The 20,994-nt window shown below is 46.8% G+C and overlaps 1 protein-coding gene across 1 annotated transcript in view; it reads left to right on the top strand.

Annotated features, from left to right (window-relative positions):
* The window catches only part of LOC144943321 (neuronal PAS domain-containing protein 3-like), a 90,035-nt gene that overhangs the window by 47,660 nt on the left and 21,381 nt on the right, over positions 1-20,994 (top strand). Inside the window, exons 2-4 of the mRNA XM_078870696.1 lie at positions 5,221-5,465; positions 15,742-15,824; positions 16,779-16,868. Coding sequence (XP_078726822.1) covers positions 5,221-5,465; positions 15,742-15,824; positions 16,779-16,868 — 418 coding nt within the window. The remainder of the gene's footprint in view (positions 1-5,220; positions 5,466-15,741; positions 15,825-16,778; positions 16,869-20,994) is intronic.

Below are 20,994 nucleotides of genomic sequence, written 5' to 3'. Positions count from 1 at the left end.
TATTATTATTATTATCATCTCATTAAATGCTAATTATAATGGAAGGTGGGATAGATGAAGCTTTAACGAGAATCGATGACTCACGCGAGATGCGACAAAGGAAAGGTGGGTTTTTTTTTTGCGCTCCCCGTCTAAAAATAAGCGCTGCTCCGGCAGAGCGTGCTGGTGGGGCGTGTAGACATAATACGATAAATCACATCGCCAAGACTTTTACTACAATACTGGAGCTGAGCGCTCGCCATGTGCCCGGCGTGGGGTTAAGCCTACAAATAATTATTAAGCGGCGACGATGTCGGTTTGAGATGCCTCCTCTGGGCAGTCGCCTATCGAGGTGCCGCGTTAGGGGCCGCCGAAGGTCTGCGGGCACCGGTCCCACCGGTGGGCCACGCCGGGGGCATTGGGAGGCCTGCGGGCACCGGTGGGCCACGCCGGGGGCATGGGGAGGTTCACCGACTGGGGATCAGTCGCATAAAACCCCTGAAGCGAAAATCTCCCTTAATTGCCACAGATTTGAACGTGGGCTAATGGAGTTTGCGCTTAGGTAGTTTAATGCCACTGGCTGCTGGGCCTACGTGGGCCGGTCCGTGGACCCAGCCAGGCACGGCTCCTATCTCGGTTTGTCACGCTTAAAGAGCCACACAGCCCGTCACACCCGGTCCACCCTGCCTGCACTCCCTTCGCTCCTCCACAGACAGAGGATCAGGGATTGTCTGTTTTTAACAAGGTTTAACGTTTTTAACATGTACTCTTTGGTTCTTTCGGAAAAAGTCACGTAGCTAGAAAAATAATAGATCACGACGTTTCGATCGCAACACAAGCAATCGTTATCAGGTGCGACGATTGCTTGTGTGGCGATCGAAACGTCGTGATTTATTATTTTTCTACTTACGTGACTTTAGCGACAGAACCAAAGAGTATGGATTCCTGCAGTCACAAAAGCTTCAAATCAAGGTTTTTAACAGGGTTTAACGCCTTTTGGCGTCCTCTCGTCTAACACCGTTTGAGACGAGTCTCAAAAGAAAGCTGTCTCTTGTGTGGACCAATCAGTTTCGAGGACAATGCATATATTATCAGTGTGTTTTTTGTTTGCATTCTGACCACAAGTATTGTGGTTATTGCAGACATGATTCCTTGTAAAAGGATTCAGTTTGGTGTTTTAACATCTTAACACCTGTTTTGTTGCCAGAAAAAAGGGGAAAACCTATTATCACAGGGTTTAACTTTCCTACCTTAAAATCTAGTATTTTGTGTATTTTTATCAACATCTTTACAAGAACACAGACCTAAAGTTGACCCGACGTTAGAGATGCCGCTCGCAGCCACCACGACACGGTTAAAGTGAGCCAAGCGGCCTGGTTGCTGCCGACTTGGCACAATAAGGCTATCCCGTGAAAATCCAGGCCCAATTGACGGCTACCTCCCATCGGTCATGAAAAACGTTGTGTCAGTTTGAGGGATCCCACCCTGATGGAGGCTCGGGTGTGGAGCACCTCTTGCTTCTGATGGTACCCTGGTCCCCCTCAGTCAGTGTCCAGCTGACTTCCCTGGTCACCCCCAGCTTGTGTCCAGCTGACATCCCTGGTCACCCTCAGTCAGTGTCCAGCTGACGTCCCTGGTCACCCTCAGCCAGTGTCCAGCTGACGTCCCTGGTCACCCCCAGCTTGTGTCCAGCTGACGTCCCTGGTCACCCTCAGTCAGTGTCCAGCTGACTTCCCTGGTCACCCCCAGCTTGTGTCCAGCTGACGTCCCTGGTCACCCTCAATCAGTGTCCAGCTGGCGTCCCTGGTCACCCTCAGCCAGTGTCCAGCTGACGTCCCTGGTCACCTCCAGCTTGTGTTCAGCTGACGTCCCTGGTCACCTCCAGCCAGTGTTCAGCTGACTTCCCTGGTCTCACCCCCTGCCAGTGTCAAGCTGACGTCCCTGGTCACCCCCAGCTTGTGTCCAGCTGACTTCCCTGGTCTCACCCCCTGCCAGTGTCAAGCTGACGTCCCTGGTCACCCCCAGCTTGTGTCCAGCTGACTTCTCTGGTCTCACCCCCTGCCAGTGTCCAGCGTGCGCTGTGGGTGTTTGAAGCACCACCACACCGGCCATCCCTGCCCGTTTATTTCCAGGCAGGTTCCACATGGGATCCCATTGATGAGGCAAGTGACGATGCATGGAGCAAACCGTTTGAATGTGTTTTTGCAATCACGATGCAGGCATCGCATTGCGCATGTGAGAATTACATTTCCTTTACAGTTAATGCAAATTGTATGCCATTTAGGTTGATGGAGTGAGCGAAGCTTCATAAACAGGACAAGCAAGACATAACGCAAATGTTAATATTCATAATATAACATTGATCATTACTTGCTTATCTACGTTAAGGCCCAATGTTGGTCGAACGTTGGTCCAATGGGTTCCAACCAAATGCCAACGTTGGTCAAATGTCGCACCTTTACCAGGAACAGGACCCGCTCTCTCATGCGCCGGCCACTGAGAGTTAACTGCACATGGCGATTCATGTGGCACGTGGGTATGGTGGCGTCTGACATTGCACGTGAAGAGGGAAAGTCTTGACGTGTGACACACGTATCGGGGAAAATTCCCAACGTGTCACATATTCACTCGAGGCATGGCCAGTGTGCGTCTTGCTTCGTGTGCGAACAGACCAACAAAGGAACCTTCGCGAAAAATGCCGGACGTTTCGCGTTCTGCATTAGCCCATTGTGCAGCGAGCTTTTCCAGAGAAGCCTGGCGTGTGATATTATTATAGGGAGGAAAAAACAAAAGCCCCAACGGGTGACATTTAGGGTGTGTGCATGCGCACGTGTGTGTGGGTGTTGCACGTGTGGGGGCGTGTGGTGTGCCCGCGCCTTCGCAAGTGTTTTAATTAATGCTCGGCTTTATCAACATAACCGGCAGGTTGCCATCGTGGGGCAGCAGCCTACGGTGCCCTATCTCCGCCGGAGGGTGTGCCCCAGTATTCCTAAATGAGCGCGCGGCTGCCAGTAAATCAATGGCGACGTGCAACTTTGAAATGCTGCGTCGCGCAAATGGTCCGTCCTCGGCGAAAGGGGTTAAGGCTGTGACAGTCGTATCATGGAGGTTCAGGCCGCACATGATAAATGAGAGGCACAATTACCACTATAAACCAAGTTGAATGAAGGTGCAAAGCAATTACAGGTCAAGAGCTTGGCCTTCTTGCTTACGGCTGGGAATTCACATTCACCTTACAGAGACTTTGAATCCATTGCCTAGTCACCAGCCCCGGGCCAATCAGAGCTTAAAATGTCATGCCCTTTTCTCGTTTATGGCTACAAAGAAAAATGTGCGAAATTTCATAATCTTTAACAAAAAAAATTATTTTGCCCGACACCAGCGATTAATTTTATTTTGACCTACAGACATTATTATGACAATACATCAAGAAAAATATATCTGGTGTAACCAAAAAAAAATATGACTTTGATGCTCTCGAGAAATATTTATTTTGATTCAGTTGATTGAACAAAGGCGTGGCATTCGCATCGGAGAACATTTCCGTTGCCATGAGATATTTGAATTTGCGATTGAAAACGGTCTAAAAAAATGCATACATTACTGTATTATAAATAAATAAAAGCCCATTCCTTGCTAAAAAAATATATTAATATGATGACATTTAAGCCTCAATTTAAATGCAAACTTATTGGGGGAAAACTTGCAAGCATTCACTGAGGCATGGCTGCTTTTAGAAAAACCGTTATCACGAGTAAATGAAAACCCTAACTACAAAATAATGAGAAATTTTTAACACGCCATTAATATGTGGTGCCCCTCATTGGCAGCACGGCATTTTTATGCATGTATTGCAAACATTGATGCGGTTTATAAAAGGCAGAGGAGGAGGTGCGGATGCAATGCCTTGGATGTGGTGGGGGTTTTTTTTTTGCTGGGGAGAGAAGATTATGCCTCTGTGTTGGAAGGCTTAATGGTGTGTTACGAATCACAAGTCTTTTCCATTTTTATTTGTTCTATTCTGTTAAGCACAAGCAAAACACTGAGCCCTCCACACACATCGCTGTAGTTTTGCTCCGTGCTAGGTAAATTGTATAGATATTTACTGTATGCGCACGCACGCGGAGGCTGCCTCGTGCGACGGGATGGATGGATGCCAGTCCAAGCGTAGTTGTTATGTTTATTTATAAATGCCAATTCCGCAACGAGCATTTGCAATGTCCGTCCGTATCTTTACAATGCCTTACACCGTGGCTGCGATATTAAAGTCTTGTTATTCTCTGCTCAAACAGACGAGAGTAAGGCTTAGAATGTAACATTAGTGAGCAGGTTATTTTTTTATGAACAGGTTTTAGGTGTACAGATATATGTTGTACGGTTTAATGATGGCATACGACAATAAGGAATTGAAATAACTAAATCCATTCCAATGCTGTACTGATTAAATGTTAAGTTTTGCATGGCACCTGATTCCCTGCCTCTTTGCTTTGGCCAAGAAATGTTGTGTCTCTCCACGTATCCACCTGTCCATCCAAGGATACTTGACACGTTCTATCAAAAACTACAAAATCCCTACTTCACATGCCAAAAACACTCTTCACGCAGTAGATCAGGACAGTACTTGAGAAAAATTCGCAATGAAATGCTTTTTAAAAAGGTTTACAAATTAACAACAAAAAAGCTGTTACTCTGCATATTATGATTAACACTTTTTTTATTGTAAGGACACAAACCCGCCCATCCACTTATGTGTTTGCTTGTATCCGTGCAATACATATCTTGCATAGTCAAATCCCCTTATAAATGGAGTCTCCCTTAATGTCCTGGTTTGCCAGCTCACCCTCTTTTCCACGAGGAGATCTACAGACTTTCTGGGATATTGTCACAATATCTGCATGATTTTATATGCTTAGAAATAAAAGGCCAATTTTGGTACTATTAAAAATTGGTTGCAAAAATTGACCAACATTTCTGCCAATTTTTTTCTACCCTTTTGGGGATTTTATCCACCAAGGTGGAAAGCCAGTTTCCAGGCTACCCTTGACGGTCATGCAAATGAGATGTTCCATCTCAAAGGATTACCCAGCTAAAATACTTTTTTTAAAAATTCTACCCATGAGTCAGGCCGCAGCTTGAACCCTGTATAAGGCCCCGGCGGGTTTTTGCCGGTACCCCAGCGGCGTGCTCCTGCACCGCTGCGGAGAGTGGAGTTGAACTGGAGCCCTCGATGTGCGGGGCCAGGCTGCAGGCGCTGCGCAAAGAGAAGTCTCGCGATGCGGCTCGCTCGCGCCGCGGCAAGGAGAACCTGGAGTTCTACGAGCTGGGGAAGATGCTGCCGCTCCCGGGCGCCATCACGGGCCAGCTGGACAAAGCGTCGCTCGTGCGCCTCACCATCAGCCACCTCCGCATGCGCGACTTCGCGGCGCACGGGGACCCCCCCTGGGAGCCGAGCCGCGAGTGCTCACACCCCGGCACCACCGCTAAAGGTGAGGGTGCGCGCGCCGGCATCATCGTCGTCGTCGTCATGATCGGCCGCGATCAATAACGCTGCTGAAGGCCTCCACATGCCGTGGCCATTTTTCACGTTCTTGCGACGTGGCACTCCACCTAACACCGGCTCACAGATTGATTTCATCGCTCCCGTCTTATTTTTTGGCGAACGTAATCTTCTTCATCCTTTGACCGCCACTACGTCGCTCCTTCTTGGCCATCAGCTTCAATCGTAATAATTTACAGTGCTTTCTCAATCCACAGCTGGATGAAGGCCTCCCCCATGACGTATCAGACATGGGGGTTGTTTGACCATAATTCACCACACTGCTCAGTGCGGGTTACAGAAAGGGAAGGAGGCAGGGCCGGTTCAGATATCACTCACTACTCATGTTAGCCAAGGCCGGGAATTAAAGTCGGGTCACTGGGTTCAAAGCACAGCACGCGAATGACTGCATCGCCACTCCACCAGGTTCATAGCACACCACGTGAACCACTGCACCGGCTTATATGTGGTCATTCAAATGCACCCTTCCGCCACTCAGCCAGTAGATCAATAAACCTATTCATTTAAGAGCCAGGCAATATAATGATGTTGCTGCTCTGGTCCACTATGTGCATGTGTGTGAATATCCTGAATGCAGTTTATCGTTTAGTTGGGGGGTGGGAGGGCACGGTGGTTTGCACACTGCCATATGCACCCGGTGACCTGAGTTTTATTCCTGCTCATGACTAACTTTGGTCGCAAGTGATATCTGAACCAGTCCAGGGTCCCTCCGAGGTCAACCCAAATTCACGGAGATCATTTGAGACAGGTACAGCAGTGGTGTTATGAACCCGGTGACTTTAATTCGATTCCTGGCCATGGCTAACTTTAGTGGCAAATCCACACTGACCAGCATGGTCAAATATGGTCAAACATCCCCAATAACTGACACGGTGTGGGAAGGCCTTCGTTCAGCAGTGAATATGTAACCAAAGGTGCCACTGTTCACGGTTGGGTTTGTACTGTCGGGGAATGTGTCCTGAATTCCCTGTACATGGAAATGAGATGCTTATCCCACGTATATGCCACTTCGCAGATCTTTGGCACTCTTTTTGGGTACAACTGCTATAAAAATAAAGTAGCATTGCTATTAGAAATGAGGCTGAAATGCATGCTTTTCACAGTGGGAATCTGGCTCCATGCCCCCGTGGGTCACCGTGGTTAAAGTTATATTCACTTCTTGACTGTATATTAATCATTTCTCTTATATCGCATCAAAACCAAACCATTATAGCTTGCACAGACGAAACCGAACGGGAGACAAAGCCATCTCCGTAATGCACTGCACCTGAGCAAGCTGCTTGCGCTTGCCTCGGCCTAAGTCCTGCTCCTCCTCGACTCTCTCTGCGTGCAAAGTTTTGCAACGAGACTGCTGTGCCACCTGCTCAGCTGGTGTGGAGGAAGGTGGATAGCTTGGGGCACGAGCGGTCTTGATGCGGAGCACGTTGCGACCATCTGGTAAACTCTGGCGCAATCTCACAATTGGCCAAAAAAAACCCGCTTCGCCTGCTTGGCTCGGCACAGCTGGGCGCGCCGCATCCCCGCGCCATGGCATCGCCGGGAGCCAGCGTAACGATGGAGAGTGGGGAGGGCGACGGGGGTTCGTCTTAAGTGCGTGGCATCGCCATTCCAAACTCTTGCTTCACAGCTGAATCGCCCGCGCGGTGCCCGATCGTGCGTGACCGTGCGTAGAGCAAGAAGCTGTTCGCTCTTTAAAAAAAAAGAGGTCTCTCAATTCTCCATTCCATTTCGAACCTCCCGATTGGCACGGTTGGCTACGTACGGTACGAATGAAGTTTAATATACATTCCTTCCGTCCCACCACTTGACCGTTTTCCCGCTTGCAGATATTAGGTGCAACTAGTTGACCTATGGCCACACCGGCAAGAATTTAATTTTGACTGCCTGCTTCACTTACTTATTTCATTCCGTGCTTTCCTTTCATGAAATCAACAGGGAAGTTCGTGTACTGTGAATGCAGAATGGGGTTTTGTGTTGTAATGGCTGCTCTACGTTTTTTTGAGAGTCGCGGGGATTTCGGATTTCTGGTCTTCCTGTTGTGGATTGGAGGTCGCTTATTCGGGTTTCATATTCAGGTCCTGCTCCTTCCTCTTCAGGTCCCACCTCTTTCTGTTTAGTTTAACACGCAAGCTTTACGCGACCAATATTATCTGTAGTAAAGTGTCTTTTTTTGGGTTAGATCTCGGAAATATAATTGTGTTGTCAAACCCGCCACCACCCGACGCAGCCAATTCTCTGTTTATAGACCCCGCCCCTTACTGCTTTGGCTCCACCCTCTTTCATTGAGGCTCCGCCCCTCCTAGCTCGTGACGCGTCTTGCGCGTGCTTTGGTTTTTGTGTTTAGAAGGCACTGACTGCCCCTTTATGTTTCCTATTAGACTTAGAAACTGATTTTTAAAAACCCCAACATACTGAGACAGACGTCCCAAGAAATGTAAGGTAAACCAAGAAACCGAGGCGCAGAAGCATTGAACGGTCACGAATGCAAGGGCGAGTTCACTCTTGGAGGAAAGAGCTTCATAGCTCATCGGATTTACCCGGGATAAATAAAGATTCTGATTATAAAGAGAGGGGTTGGGGTTAGTAAATGAGTTTGCATAGCAGCAGTAGGTTCCACTTAATGAACACCCCCTCCCCCATAGTAAATGAAATAACAACCTTGAATAGTTATTATTTCCCCACTTGTTTCTCACAGAAAGGGTGTCATTGTAAAGACAAAACTTCTGGAGCTGAGCATTACAAAAGACCTACACCATCGGCAGCTGCCGGTGCCGCCGCAGTTAAAATAGGGCTGAGTGAATGATGTTCAAACCCGAACCAAAAAAAACCCAGTGAGAATCCATTGCACGGCCGTGAGACACTGGAAATTGCGAAATAACCATGAGTCTCAAAGGTGATCCTTGAGACTCGACGTGTCTGGTGTGGTAGTGGTGGGGATTATGGAATGGGGGGTGGGGGGGGAGGTTGAGAGTGGGTGGATAGGGGACCGTAGGGGAAGGGGTGGCTTCATGGTTGCACGATTTATTACCGAGTAAAAACCTGGGCCCCCCCCCCGCCCGCCACCCACTTCTTTACTGCCCAGCAACAAAAAAAAAATAGCCATCTCCCTCTGCAGTGGCTCCTTTAAAAGGGAAATCTCCTTCCCTTGCTGTCGACCTCCCTGCGAATGTCACGTGCCCGGGACGGCGGCGTCGCGCCTGTAAGAGCTGGCCAGCGTTTGGACAGCTGTTTGTGTGTTGTGGGGTTTTTTTTCCCCTGTTCCACTAAGAAGCAACACCTTGTTGGGGCCCGATTACATGGGATTACTGCGGGAACAGGGCCATTAAGGGTTATTTGGCATAGTCGCGCGAGCTTTATGGGCCCCAAAATCGCATCTAAGACGCTTCGATTCATGGCGTGCCGCCAACCTCCGCAACTCGGACGTTTAATGCGCCCCCCTGCCGATTCGCCCCCCCCCCTCCAGGAAGATCAGCCGCACCGCCTGTATAAGAAGCTATTGAGTGAGCGGTGTGTGTCCGTGTAGCGGGAGCGCCTACCAGCGAATACGCGATTGTACCGTCGAATACGTGATTGTACCGGTGAATATACACGATTGTACCAGCGCATACGCGATTGCCTATTGGGCAACATTGGTGGAATTCAACATAGGACAGTTGAGGTGACTGATAATCCAATGCTCGCTAATTCACTCCAGTCACTTGCTTGTCGACGACCAGTCCGCCTGCTTATCAGTCTTATGTTGCTAATACTGTGATTACTCTTCCCCGTGAATTCTACTCCACACTGGAGCTCTATTTCTCCCACTTCCCTTGCAATGCTCTCCTTTGGAATTCCCTCCGAACATTGTCTATTTTTCCATGCTCTTACATTAATAACCTTGCTCAATTCAAGTAAACGTGTAAGCTATCTATTACAACTTTGACAGCGCTGTTTGTTGCCGGTCGCTTGACGTTTCGTGCCTTCGTGCCTGTGCTCAGCAGCTGTAAACAAAATCTGCAGGACAGGATGGATGGGCCATGTGAGACGTGCATAAGCTTTTGACCGAGCAAATGGCATGCGCGTAACGATGTTGCATCGTTTTGTCAATTGAATCGTTGCTCATAATACAGGGTTTTTTGGGTTAGATTGCGTAAACATATACATGTGTCGTAAAAACCCGCCACCACCTGACACAGCCAATTAGTAAGGTTTGTCACGTAAACATAACATGCCAATTCGTTACTAGTACAGCACCACCAGTGTGTTGGAGAGCAAAGCCACAACATTTACAATCTAAGTACGACGTTTTCCCAATAATTCCAACCGGCCTGATGATTCCGGTTGTAATTACTGCCACCTGATGATGCCAGTTGTAATTACTGGCGAAATGTCGTGCTCAGTTTTAAATGTTGTGGCTTTGCTTTCCAACACACCGATGTGCTGTATTAGTGATGAATTGGCACGTTCTGTTTACGTGACAAACCCCATTACTAATTGGTTGTGTCGGGTGTTGGCGGGTTTAACAACACATTTATATATTTATGCTTTCTAACCCAAAAAAAAATATCTGTATTATGGATGATATTGGTCGCGTAAGCCTACTCGGCGTTAAACTAAATTGTTGCTATCGCATGGGACCTTTTTTGCCAGCATCAAAATATGAAAAATAAAAAGGCTGTCTCTGGTGTAGGCCAATCAGTTTCAAAGATAATGCATATATTATCAGAGAATGTTTGTTTGCATGTTCACACCAAGTGTGTGTGGTTAATGCAGATTAGATTCCTTGTAAAAAGAATCTATTTGGTGTGTGAACATCTAAACACCTGTTTTATTGCCAGAAAGGGTAAAACCTATTCTTTTTTTTTTCATGAATTGTTGCTATCACGATGCACACAATTTGATTGTTCGTGTAAAGCCTCAGGTATGTGCGGTTTAAGCAAACGATATGCTCACGTTACATTTAATCTATTGCAGTACACGCGACTGTATTAAGCGTGGCGAGAACAAGTGAAACGAGAGAGGAAAAAAATGCGGAAATATATATATATTTTTTTACCGACTCACGACCACGCACCGTGACAGGTCATCAAATCGCTTCAGCTGGCCACCCGCTATGTTCCCACCTCCTACAATCCACTCTTTAATCAAACACAGTCCACCTTTATATCGCCAAGAATGTTGAGCTTAGACCATAATCAGAGGTAAATACAAAAGGAAATTTGTAGGTCCTTTGGGAATAAAAATGTAAACCATCATTTTGACATCCCTGGCAAGTATCCCACATTGGCTTTATAATTATCGTTACCATGGAAACATTAATTGGTCTAGTCACATGACCTTTTTTACTGCTAAACAATTATGCCTGAGCCTCCGAAAGCAAAACAATGGATGGCTGATTAATGTGACCTCCATGACCTAAGCAGTGTATCTTCTAAATATGTTCAGCTCATGAAAGCTATCAGCCTCGTGCCATTCTTCAGCGGCAAAAAAAAGCCCTCTTTGAAATTAATGGCTTTTACAGCCGCCTCCTTAGTAAATGACAAGAAACATTAATGTAGGGTAAATGACACGTTATACTTATTAACATTACAATGTTTTTTTTTATATATATACAAAATTTTGTATTAATTATGCGTTATTTATTATTCATTATTCCGGCACCAAGATCAAGAAGGTTTAACCCAGCAGAGTGAGGACTGATGATGATGAGGGCGATGGTGACAGTGATCATCACAGTAATGATAATCATGGTGGTGGTGATCCTGGCGTTGATGACGACAGTGAGAGGTACACAATACATGAATGGGTACCCACCTGGTTGTAAATGGTTTTTGTGTTCCCGTATTGATTAACACTCTTGTTGTTGTGGTTCATATTCAGTCGGTCGGTTGCTTAACTTTAGTGCTTTCAAAATGTATTTTCTGAGCAAAAAAATGACACGTTTGTAAACTCTAACTATACTGCCAGCAAATATTCCTGCATGGATCCGAGTGCTTCAATTTCCATGCCAAATAAGCCCAAACACACACATGTACACGTGGAATGGAATACGTCTGAGACGCCACATGTGAAGACATGGAGTGATTACATCGCTTTGAAAGTGGATTATTACAGTGCAGGATTGTGAGAGGTGACCTGGTGGTGGCTTGTGAGGGGGGCCTTCATCCAGCAGCGGATTGACCATGGCGAATAATTATGATGACGTGTGTATACAGTATCCCTTCCACATAGCAAGAGGAAATCCCCGCACCTTCTTTGGCAGCCGGGCGAGAAGCGTTGCATCGCCGCTTGGTCCGGGGGGTTCTCTGTGTGCATATCGGCCAGACCCGGGATCCTGAAGAATGAAGCAGAAAATGAAATTTCTCAAAATGAAATCCCGCGAGTGTCGGATATCTCTGCCAGGCACGTGGCATCCTTTCGGGATAGTCTCTCTGCAGAGCAGAAGCCACCGTGCGGTCCGCAGGGTGTTTCTTGCCGGGACAAAGAGTGATAATGGAATGTCATCCCTCTAGGATTAGGGATGCGCTATTAAGGTGCCACAATGTGCTTTTGATTCCTACAAACTGGATGGGAGCATTGCCAGGACTTAGAATGGCTCCCTTCCCAAGCACCATGTTACACGGACGGGAAAATAAATAATTGAGGAAAAACATTTTTCCATTGTGCCCAATGCAGAATGGTGAGTACCGAACAATGGAGTTGAGGGCAAGCTAAACTATGCCACCGTTTCTGTGCATCGTCTTTCTGCCACATTGTATAATTGTACTGTGAGAGGAGTGGTCCGCGTTTAGTCTGTTGAGATGAACTGCAGCTCACTCAATCGCTTGAATTTGATGTTTACCGTATGTTTTTTGTAAAAAAAAAAAATGATCCGATCAAACATTAGCATAGCTTATGAGTGATTTTTTCCCCTCCATAAATATTCCCACATCAACTTATGCACACTATTAAATCACATTTTCCAATTCCGAATTTTCCCAATTTCCACACTAATCTTTATCTCGGATTTAAAAAAATCAATTGCCCCTGAATTGAATTCAATGGTACCAAAACAATATTAAAAATGAAAGCAGGTGTTAGCTTCATATTTTCAATTTCTGAATGCCTCCGTGGATTTGTTGGCAAGATGCATTCCGAGTACACACGCCACAGCTTTCATGATGCCCATAAACGCCAATTTCAGAATCTGTTTGTAGCTAATGAGGTTCCATCATGGAGGGCTTTGCTGGCTCAAGCACCTTGGCTCAGCCCGCCACATATCCTGGGATATCTGTTTAATTGCGATTCAGCTTTATGCACTTGGAAGGAAGCTGCTCCGTCTCCTCAACCTGTTCCAACCGCAGGGAGAGAAGGCTTACTGTAGTGCCCGGAGGCTGCCCTGGGTTATGTTTAAATCAAACCCCCAGCATCGACCACACATGCGCAATCCCTCAGCCAATTTAGAGCAGCCGGGGCTGGCCTCAGCCCATCGTAAAACAGCAGACACGTGCGCAAAGGCGCCGCTGTGTGTGCGGCGAGTGTCCGCGCGTGCCTGCGCGCCGGCGAGGAATGGCGTAGCGCCTCCCGTGATTAATGACGGATTTCAAGGTTTGTGTACACGGTATTACGCTTTACCCCCTTTTGGGTTCATCGCTAACGTGCATTGTGATGGATGCGCGCAAGTCCGCACCTCTCCCCGGCGATCTTCCCGCACGCTGGCTTGCGGCAGATTTCCTCGCCGCTTTGGCCAGACAGGTTTGCGTCTGAATGTAAATTGTACTTTTTCCCCCAGTGCTGCTTAATACACTCGCTCGTTATGCATAAAATATTATTATTTATTTAAATCATTGCCAATCTGATGTCCCGGAGGCAGGGTTAATTAAAAAAAAACAAGCCACATTTGCCAATTACATCGCGTGCCACTTGCACGTACACACATGTGCTCAAAAATGCCAGGCTTGGTCACTCATGTCACATTTTAAAAGTTTGCGACAGTCGACAATGAAACAATAATGAGATACAAAACACAGCAACACTGCCAAGGGCTGATTAGAAATTACTCTCTTCCCCTGCACAACATAGTGCTTCACTGTGAGAGGGAAAGAGCATCGTTATTTCGTCCGAGCGCCCTTCAAAGGCCTTGATCACCGCTGAAAATTATTGCCAGCGCTAGAGTGCTGGGGAGGGGGCAATGTACTGGCTTTAAATGCCCTAACCGCTCCATTTGTGTCGTCTGGGGCGTTTGTTTATGACATCAATAACCTGCTAAAGAGCCATAAATTGTGACAGCTCGTCCGATCTGAAAACAATTGAGGGAACACCGCGTCGTCCTTCAGCATAAAATGCAAAATCAATTTTCAAAAATGACTCAAAGTGTGCAAACAGCTCCGCTCGGCTAAAGTCAATAATGCACTTATTTGGAACAATGTGTGAAAGATACAAAAACACAAGTGGAATATTCGTTTGCCTTGCTCTCTGCATGCCCACGCCGTTAAAAGTTAGCTGAACCATTAAGCCATCTCAAAATAACCGTGAAGAAATGTATTGCTTGATGAAAACAAATTGGATTATATTTTTTCCGAGGTTTCGCTGAGCAGTTGTAAATTAAAAAAAATCTTGTACAGCTGTGTGACTTACACCTGCTCCGCATGTTGCGTTCACATTTCAAAGTTAATTACGTGATAAATTAGCAGTGATGGATTACAGAACAGGAGCCGAACGTCCAGGTATTACAACAATGTCCTTCCAATCAAACGGTTGAATTGTGCCGGCGTGATTACACGTGGCATTGCCATTGTGTGCACACTGAAACGGTCCTGCCCTTAAATTTATTTAGAAAAATTCCTCATTAAAAACTCTTTCCTTTTTCATAATTGTCATCCGCATATTTCTGTATTGCCACCATTATAATTAAACACGCGATTATCATATCCAATTTGGCCGCATATCCCCTGTTCAGTTAAGCATAGTGAAATATTGTGCAAATTGCATTTTTTTTTAGGAATCAAACATTAAAATATGAGGCAGGGCAACGTGTACATAAAATGGTCGGGTCTTGATGGAGCAGGGTACCAATTTCTTGTATAATAATTCTTATTTTATTAAGTTTTATTTTTATTATTTTATTCCTTCCCTTCTGCGTGACTTTACCGAAAGAACCAAGAAGATAATAATTCTTACTTACAATAATAACGATTACTTCTTTTATAAAGGGAGGCCATGCTGAGTTTGAAGACTCTTTCACAGGAGGGTCCTGCATTGGGATGTTTGGCCAACACCAGTGACGTATGTTCTTAGCTATGAGAGTAAGTCGGAGAACCCGGAGAAAACCCATGAAGAACAAGGGAAGAACATACACCCAGAAGGGCACTCGAGTCTGGAATGTTGCTATCACGTACGAGTGCTACCACTGCGCGTCCCTGTCGCCCTAGAAAGGCAACGTTTAACACGTAGGCTTTCGCGACCAATGTTATTCATAATCAACGTTTTTGGATTTAGATCGCGTTATTTATAAATGTGTCGTAACCCTGGCGAATTGCCCGATGATGCTGGATGCAATTACCAGCGAAACGTCGTACTCAAATTGTAAATGTTGTGGCTTCAACACAGCGGTGGGCTAAAGCAGTGAACTATTTGTCTTTTGTCAACGTGACACATTTTTACTGATTGGCCGTGTCGGGTGGTGGAAGGTTACGACACATTTATAAATAACGCGATCTAAACCCAAAAACGTTGATTATGAAAGGCAACGTTATAGACCCTGGCTGAAACCCCTCCTCTGTAGCGAGAAATAATCCTTGTAGGTAAAATAGAAACCTCCATGGCAGGTGGTAGAGATAGGCCAAGACAAACACGCACGAGACTAATTTGACCCAGCATAGCTTAGCATTCGATGCAATTCACCCCGGCTATCTGTGACCACCTGGGCAGACATTAGTAGCTGGGCACGGTGCTGACCACACAACCCCCTCGTTGCATCGCTCCGGCCTTGATAGGTGCTCGCTAATGGCACTTTAGCCCTTGAAGGCTAGAATTTACAGCGCACGGCTCCCATCATGCCTTGCGTGCGCGTGGTTGTGTGCTGTTGAATTTACTCTGTTGCCGACCTGCAGACGTCTTGCCGTTGTGATGGATTCACTCATCGTTTCGAGGTGTCAGATTTGAATTGGTCCACGAGGCTAAACGCCTGATCTATCTGTGCCGTTTATTAATACGTGCTTGTGCGTGTGTACATATATATATTACAGGCATGGGCAATCAGTGTGGACAAATCCCAAAAGAGCTTGCGACGGAGGTGTTTGAGGAGCACCTGGGCAGCCAGATACTGCAGGTGAGCTCATACGGCATGTGGGGGTGGGACACGGGGCTTCATCTTCAGACGCACACCCTCGGGTTGTTTAGAAGCAGTGGAGTCTGGTGCTTCACGGGACTCGTTTTTTTTTTTGCAGCTCGCATTAATCAATGCAAGTGTTTTATATGGTAATGCTCTGGCAGCCTAAATGCCAGCGACGGCTGGAGAGGTGGCTCGTGCAGCGCCCGGGGTTTCGGCTTGCGTGTGTTTACAAGGGTTAACTGGGTTCGAATCGCTGGGGCCAGTGGCTCCAATTATCACCTTGTTCAGCGGAATGTCAATGCTGCCTCAAGGCTGATCAGCCTCTCCATATTTAGGCAGAAAATCCCAAAGGGCCTTGTCGAGAAAGGGGGTAGAGAAGCACTCGTCTTGTTCAGAAATGTCATCTTGAATTTTAGTTACTCACAAGCTTAAACTTTTCGTAATCTCTGTTAATATTTGAGGCCCTCTATGTACGCAGCACAATTCCATTATTGTTTTTTTTGTTTGCCGTGGTTCACACGCGGTAATACCTCCGACCAAATCGCCGTAAATGTGCCCGACGGTCAGCAGGATTTTGAGTCTGGTTAGTACCTGGAGGGGAGACTGCATGGGAACACCGGGTGGTGTACGTGTGAGGCTGTGACATTCACGCCATGCGTGCTGGCTTGCCACTGGGTTTCTCCGGTTTGCTGTCACGTGAGGTCACTCGTCACCCATTCACTGAAAATAATCTTGAAAAAGAGCCTTGACGCTCAAGTTTCCTCGGTAAATAAATAAATGTCGTTCATATTTTCTTTGAACCTATCTACGTGACTTCACCGAAAATCTTCAGGAATGCCGGTATATTAATTCCTGCAGTCACGAAAGCTTTAAGTCAAGATTAGAATTATTGTTTATCGCATTCTTAATTCGTGGACTCATGAAGGTGATGTCATCTGTTTTTGTTTACAGTCATTGGACGGATTTGTTTTCACGCTCAACTTTGACGGGAGGTTTCTGTACATATCTGAGACCGTCTCCATCTACCTGGGCCTATCTCAGGCAAGTACCAGTGCTACTGTTTTTTGTGCACACAAGACACACACACGTGCGACATTGCGTAGCCAACACGTGGCGAACCACACAGTCATGAAAGGCGGGCACCCTCTTCAGAGCGTCGTCGGCCATGATCTATCAACTTCTGGACGAAGGCCTCCAACAAGCCATCGTTATCTCTCATGGTCTCGCGATGCAATGATCCAGCCGGCCCCTACGCAAGAGCCGATTGCGTTGCTCCATCTCCTCTCGGCCGCATTTCCCTCCTTTGGCTGCCGCTCTGTCATTAGTTTTGCCCACCGGCGGCCATTGTTCCTTCTAGAAACGCGACCTTCCCAAAGCCAATTACCCTTCTTTCCTCAATATGTCTTTAATGTCATTAAATTTTGCATAAGTTCTCTAATCCACCACGTGTTCCAAGCATAGAGCGCCTTGCGCTTCTTTGTGCTTTTAACATATTTATTAAATGTTCTTTTTCAATGTCCTTGTTTCTGACCCTTGCTTTATAGCAGGTAAGTGACACTGAAATACAATTCATCAGAGTTTAAAATACGATGTCTGCTGTTGTTTGGGTGTTCTGTGGAAAGGACGTGGTTTTAAAAATATTAATCAAAAGGATTTAAACGTTGAACACGTTTAGAGACAGAAAGAGGACCTTGTGGATTTAAAGGACATAATTAACAGAAGTGGTCTTGAGCAGGACACGTTGCTCGAATGGACGATGGACGATGGGGGACCGAGAAAAATAACAGAGTGGCAGCGAGGGAATGGAACGGATCTGAGAAGCCCTCTGCCAAAGAGACGGAGCGGTGAAGTGGGTTTGTGTGCAGGTGCGGGGTGGAGTAATACATTGCAGTTTCGTGAGGGGTGGCTCTGACTTGGGGATGCCTTCATCCAGCAGTGGATTGGCCATGACTGACGATGAAACATTTCGATGAATGGTTGATGAAATCCTCCTTGACCGATGGTCGATTTAAATTTGCGCTGAAAAGAAGCCCTCTCGAGCCAGCTGTTGCCCTCGCACCCAAAGATCCCGTGCGGATTACTCCTTATAGTGAATGTGACACCGGTTATACAGTTATAGCGGCCTGTGATATGTGGCGTCTGGAACTCTGGCTCTGTATGAATTCATATTCTGTATATATACGAGGCGATGTAGATTTAAGGCCACTGATCTAAAGAGAGGGAGCAGTAAAGGGTGCAACCAATGTGCAGTTTAGAGGGGGGGGAGGGGGGGGGGGTAATGTCAATATATTAAAATGCAACTTGGAAGTGACCATCATGGGTTTCTTTTTTAGCTGGTGACAAATACATTTTTTGTGGCATGATAATGACTTATAAATAATGAAATTAAGGTAATTGATAAAATACCTCATAAAATCAATTAACTGCACATCAGATGCAATTATAGATTAGTACTTCACATTAGTCATGCGTCGACCTTGAGAGTGGAGCTGTGCAGCAGCCTGGAACAAACTCACAGCTTATGTTGCTGTATTAACGGGCACATTAACTTTTTTGCACGCGATTTCAGTTTCATCAGTTCGACAAAATCTCTCCGCGAAAAGCGACCGATGCTGGGCGCGCGCTCGCCACCTCGGTGTTTCACGTCCTCCCCGGTGAGCGTATCGACACGCCTCGATTCGCTCTCCGTGCCGTGCGAACCCGGCCGGCGCTCAGTGGCGAACGCCGCAGCCGCCGTCGCTTCTTCTTATTCCCACTTCCATTCCGCCACGACCAATCGGCGGTGCCCCCCCCCCCCCACGTGTGTGTTCTCACCCATATTCACGTGTTTCCCCCCCCCCTCTCTCCGCGATGCCTATCTGCCCCACCGCTTTATTACGCCGCGTCCTGCTGCAAGCGTATCTCCGGCATGGCCGCGCTATTTTAATTTTGCGTTTTAAATTGCCCCTGGAATATGGAAATGTCCGTATATCTTGGAGGGCTTTTCTTTGGTCCGTGAACTCGCTCTCGGTCTTGCCTCCTGCCCCCCCCCGCCCCCCTTCGTCCTCCTCGGGCCTCAAGGACGCGGTTTGTGGGAATGGTAGCGGTGTAAATTGTGCGGTGATTCTGACGCTCGATGTGGTGTGGAGAGGCCTTCATCCAGCAGTGGATTGACAGAAGGCTATAGATTATTTAATCATTATTTATATTTGCAGATTATGGTAACGTTGGGATTTGATTAATTGCATCTTTAAGCATTGAACTCCTACCGATAGCAGTGTAGATGGAGGTCTATGTCCAACCACAGTGTGGCAGCGACCGGCGTATCAACGTGGGCCACAATTAATTGTCACACTTTCAGGGTCACACGTCCAGTATATTTTTACTTATCGTGGACTGCCCCTCGCTCAGTGAAGCTCCGTGACAAGGGCAACTAGATCATTGCTGCTATTCTCTTCTGTGCGTCACTGCCTATCACAAAGTCAGAACTAACTGCTGGGACTCATCCTGCCCTTGCAACTTCGCTCGCAAGCTTCGCGTGGGGCAAATCCAAGGAGATACAATGCGATAACTGAGGTCCTGTTTCAATGTATATTGCAAAGTGGATTGTGCCAAGAACAAATATTCCCACAATGACTTTTATAATTGTGCTTATTTTTTTAAGTATTTAGTTTAGGAGCAATACTTTTAGATTACTGCAGTGTTTGTCTGTTACCCAAAAGCTACTGTGATTTAAATGTTCACGTGCCTCTTTAAAACTGATGAGGAAAAAAAAACATATTAAATGTAATTCTCATCAGGCCCCATGGCGTCCACTGTCTGTCTTCTGGCCTCTCGACGGGCTATGACGGAGGTCAGTTGCCTGAAAATGTCACCTGTTTTTTTTTCATTAATTGTTTTTATTTTAAGGCGCAAGCGTGTTATTTACGAATGTTTTGAGTTGTTTTTCTTTCTTATTATACTAATAATGATAATTAAAAAACAACCATTACAATATTCCATGCGGGAGGCTCCTGCATGCGGGAAGTATGGCCAATTCCATCATTAAGTGTTTGGTTTGTAGGAGGAAATTGTAGAACCTGCAGAAAACACACAATTAGCAAGGTGTTCGCACTCGAAGCTCCGCACAGAGAGATTCAAGAATACATTGCTGCATTGCCGTCTGCTGACCACCTCACATACGAATGATATCTTTTGGAGAATAATCACGACAGTGCCATTATAAAATAGATTTAAGAAAAGTAAAATGGCAAAGCACCAGTCACTCCACTGCTTGACGAAGTGCCTGCCCACACCACGTCGGTCGTGAGGGTTGTCTCGCCATACTTCACTATGCTGGTGAGTGCGGACTGACGTCAGTGGCAAGGGCCTTCCATTCACCAACAAGCGTGGTGCAGTAAGTTCAAGAACAACAACAACAACAACAAAAAACCGCACGACTGACGCGGCATGGGAGGACTCCATCCAGCAGTGGATTGACAGAATGGCTGAGAAGAGTATAGCATGCAAAGCGCTCCCAGCAGCCTTGCACACATTGTGGGTCTATCACAAGGAGCATCGTTAACAATAGTGTTGTTACACACACGAAAAACAATGGAGTCACAATCTTGCGAGCATCGACTCACGAAGTCAGTCTGTCTGGCACTTGACACATGGAACCTTGAGATGAAACGGTGCAGGTATGACACCGATAGGAGATGCCAGCAATGCATATTTTATGATTTACTCTGGCACCAGGTATTTCTCTCAAGACTTTTCTCCAAGTTTCCCCTGCAATGTAGACGTTCTCTTCGCTGGCTCTCACCTGCTTTAAGCACAACCACCACAATCCGAGCACAACGTACACGCCATCTCGCTGCAACCACACCTCACGACGCTACCCAGAGCAATGCCGAGAGCAGTGGGACATGAGCGTCGCGGAGAGAGGAGGCTTATTTATTACATTTGTTTGTTGGCCATATGCAGAGGAAAAGAGGCAGCGGGTCTTAGGCCTGGACTTGAATAGGGATGGGGAGTCAACAGCACAGATGGCTGAGGGCATGGAGATCCAAACCCCAAGGGCGGTAGATGAGAAGAATCGACCTCCCGCTGAGCAAAAGCTGACCCTGGGGGGGCTCCGACAGAAGTCCGCGGTTGCAGGAGGGGAATCGCACGCGGGAGGAGCGTGCGGAAGGTGCGGGAGCAGGCA

Source organism: Lampetra fluviatilis, chromosome 30 (assembly GCF_964198595.1).
Source record: "Lampetra fluviatilis chromosome 30, kcLamFluv1.1, whole genome shotgun sequence".
NCBI classification, from domain to species: Eukaryota; Metazoa; Chordata; class Hyperoartia; order Petromyzontiformes; family Petromyzontidae; genus Lampetra; species Lampetra fluviatilis.
This window is presented reverse-complemented; position numbering and strand designations above follow the sequence as displayed.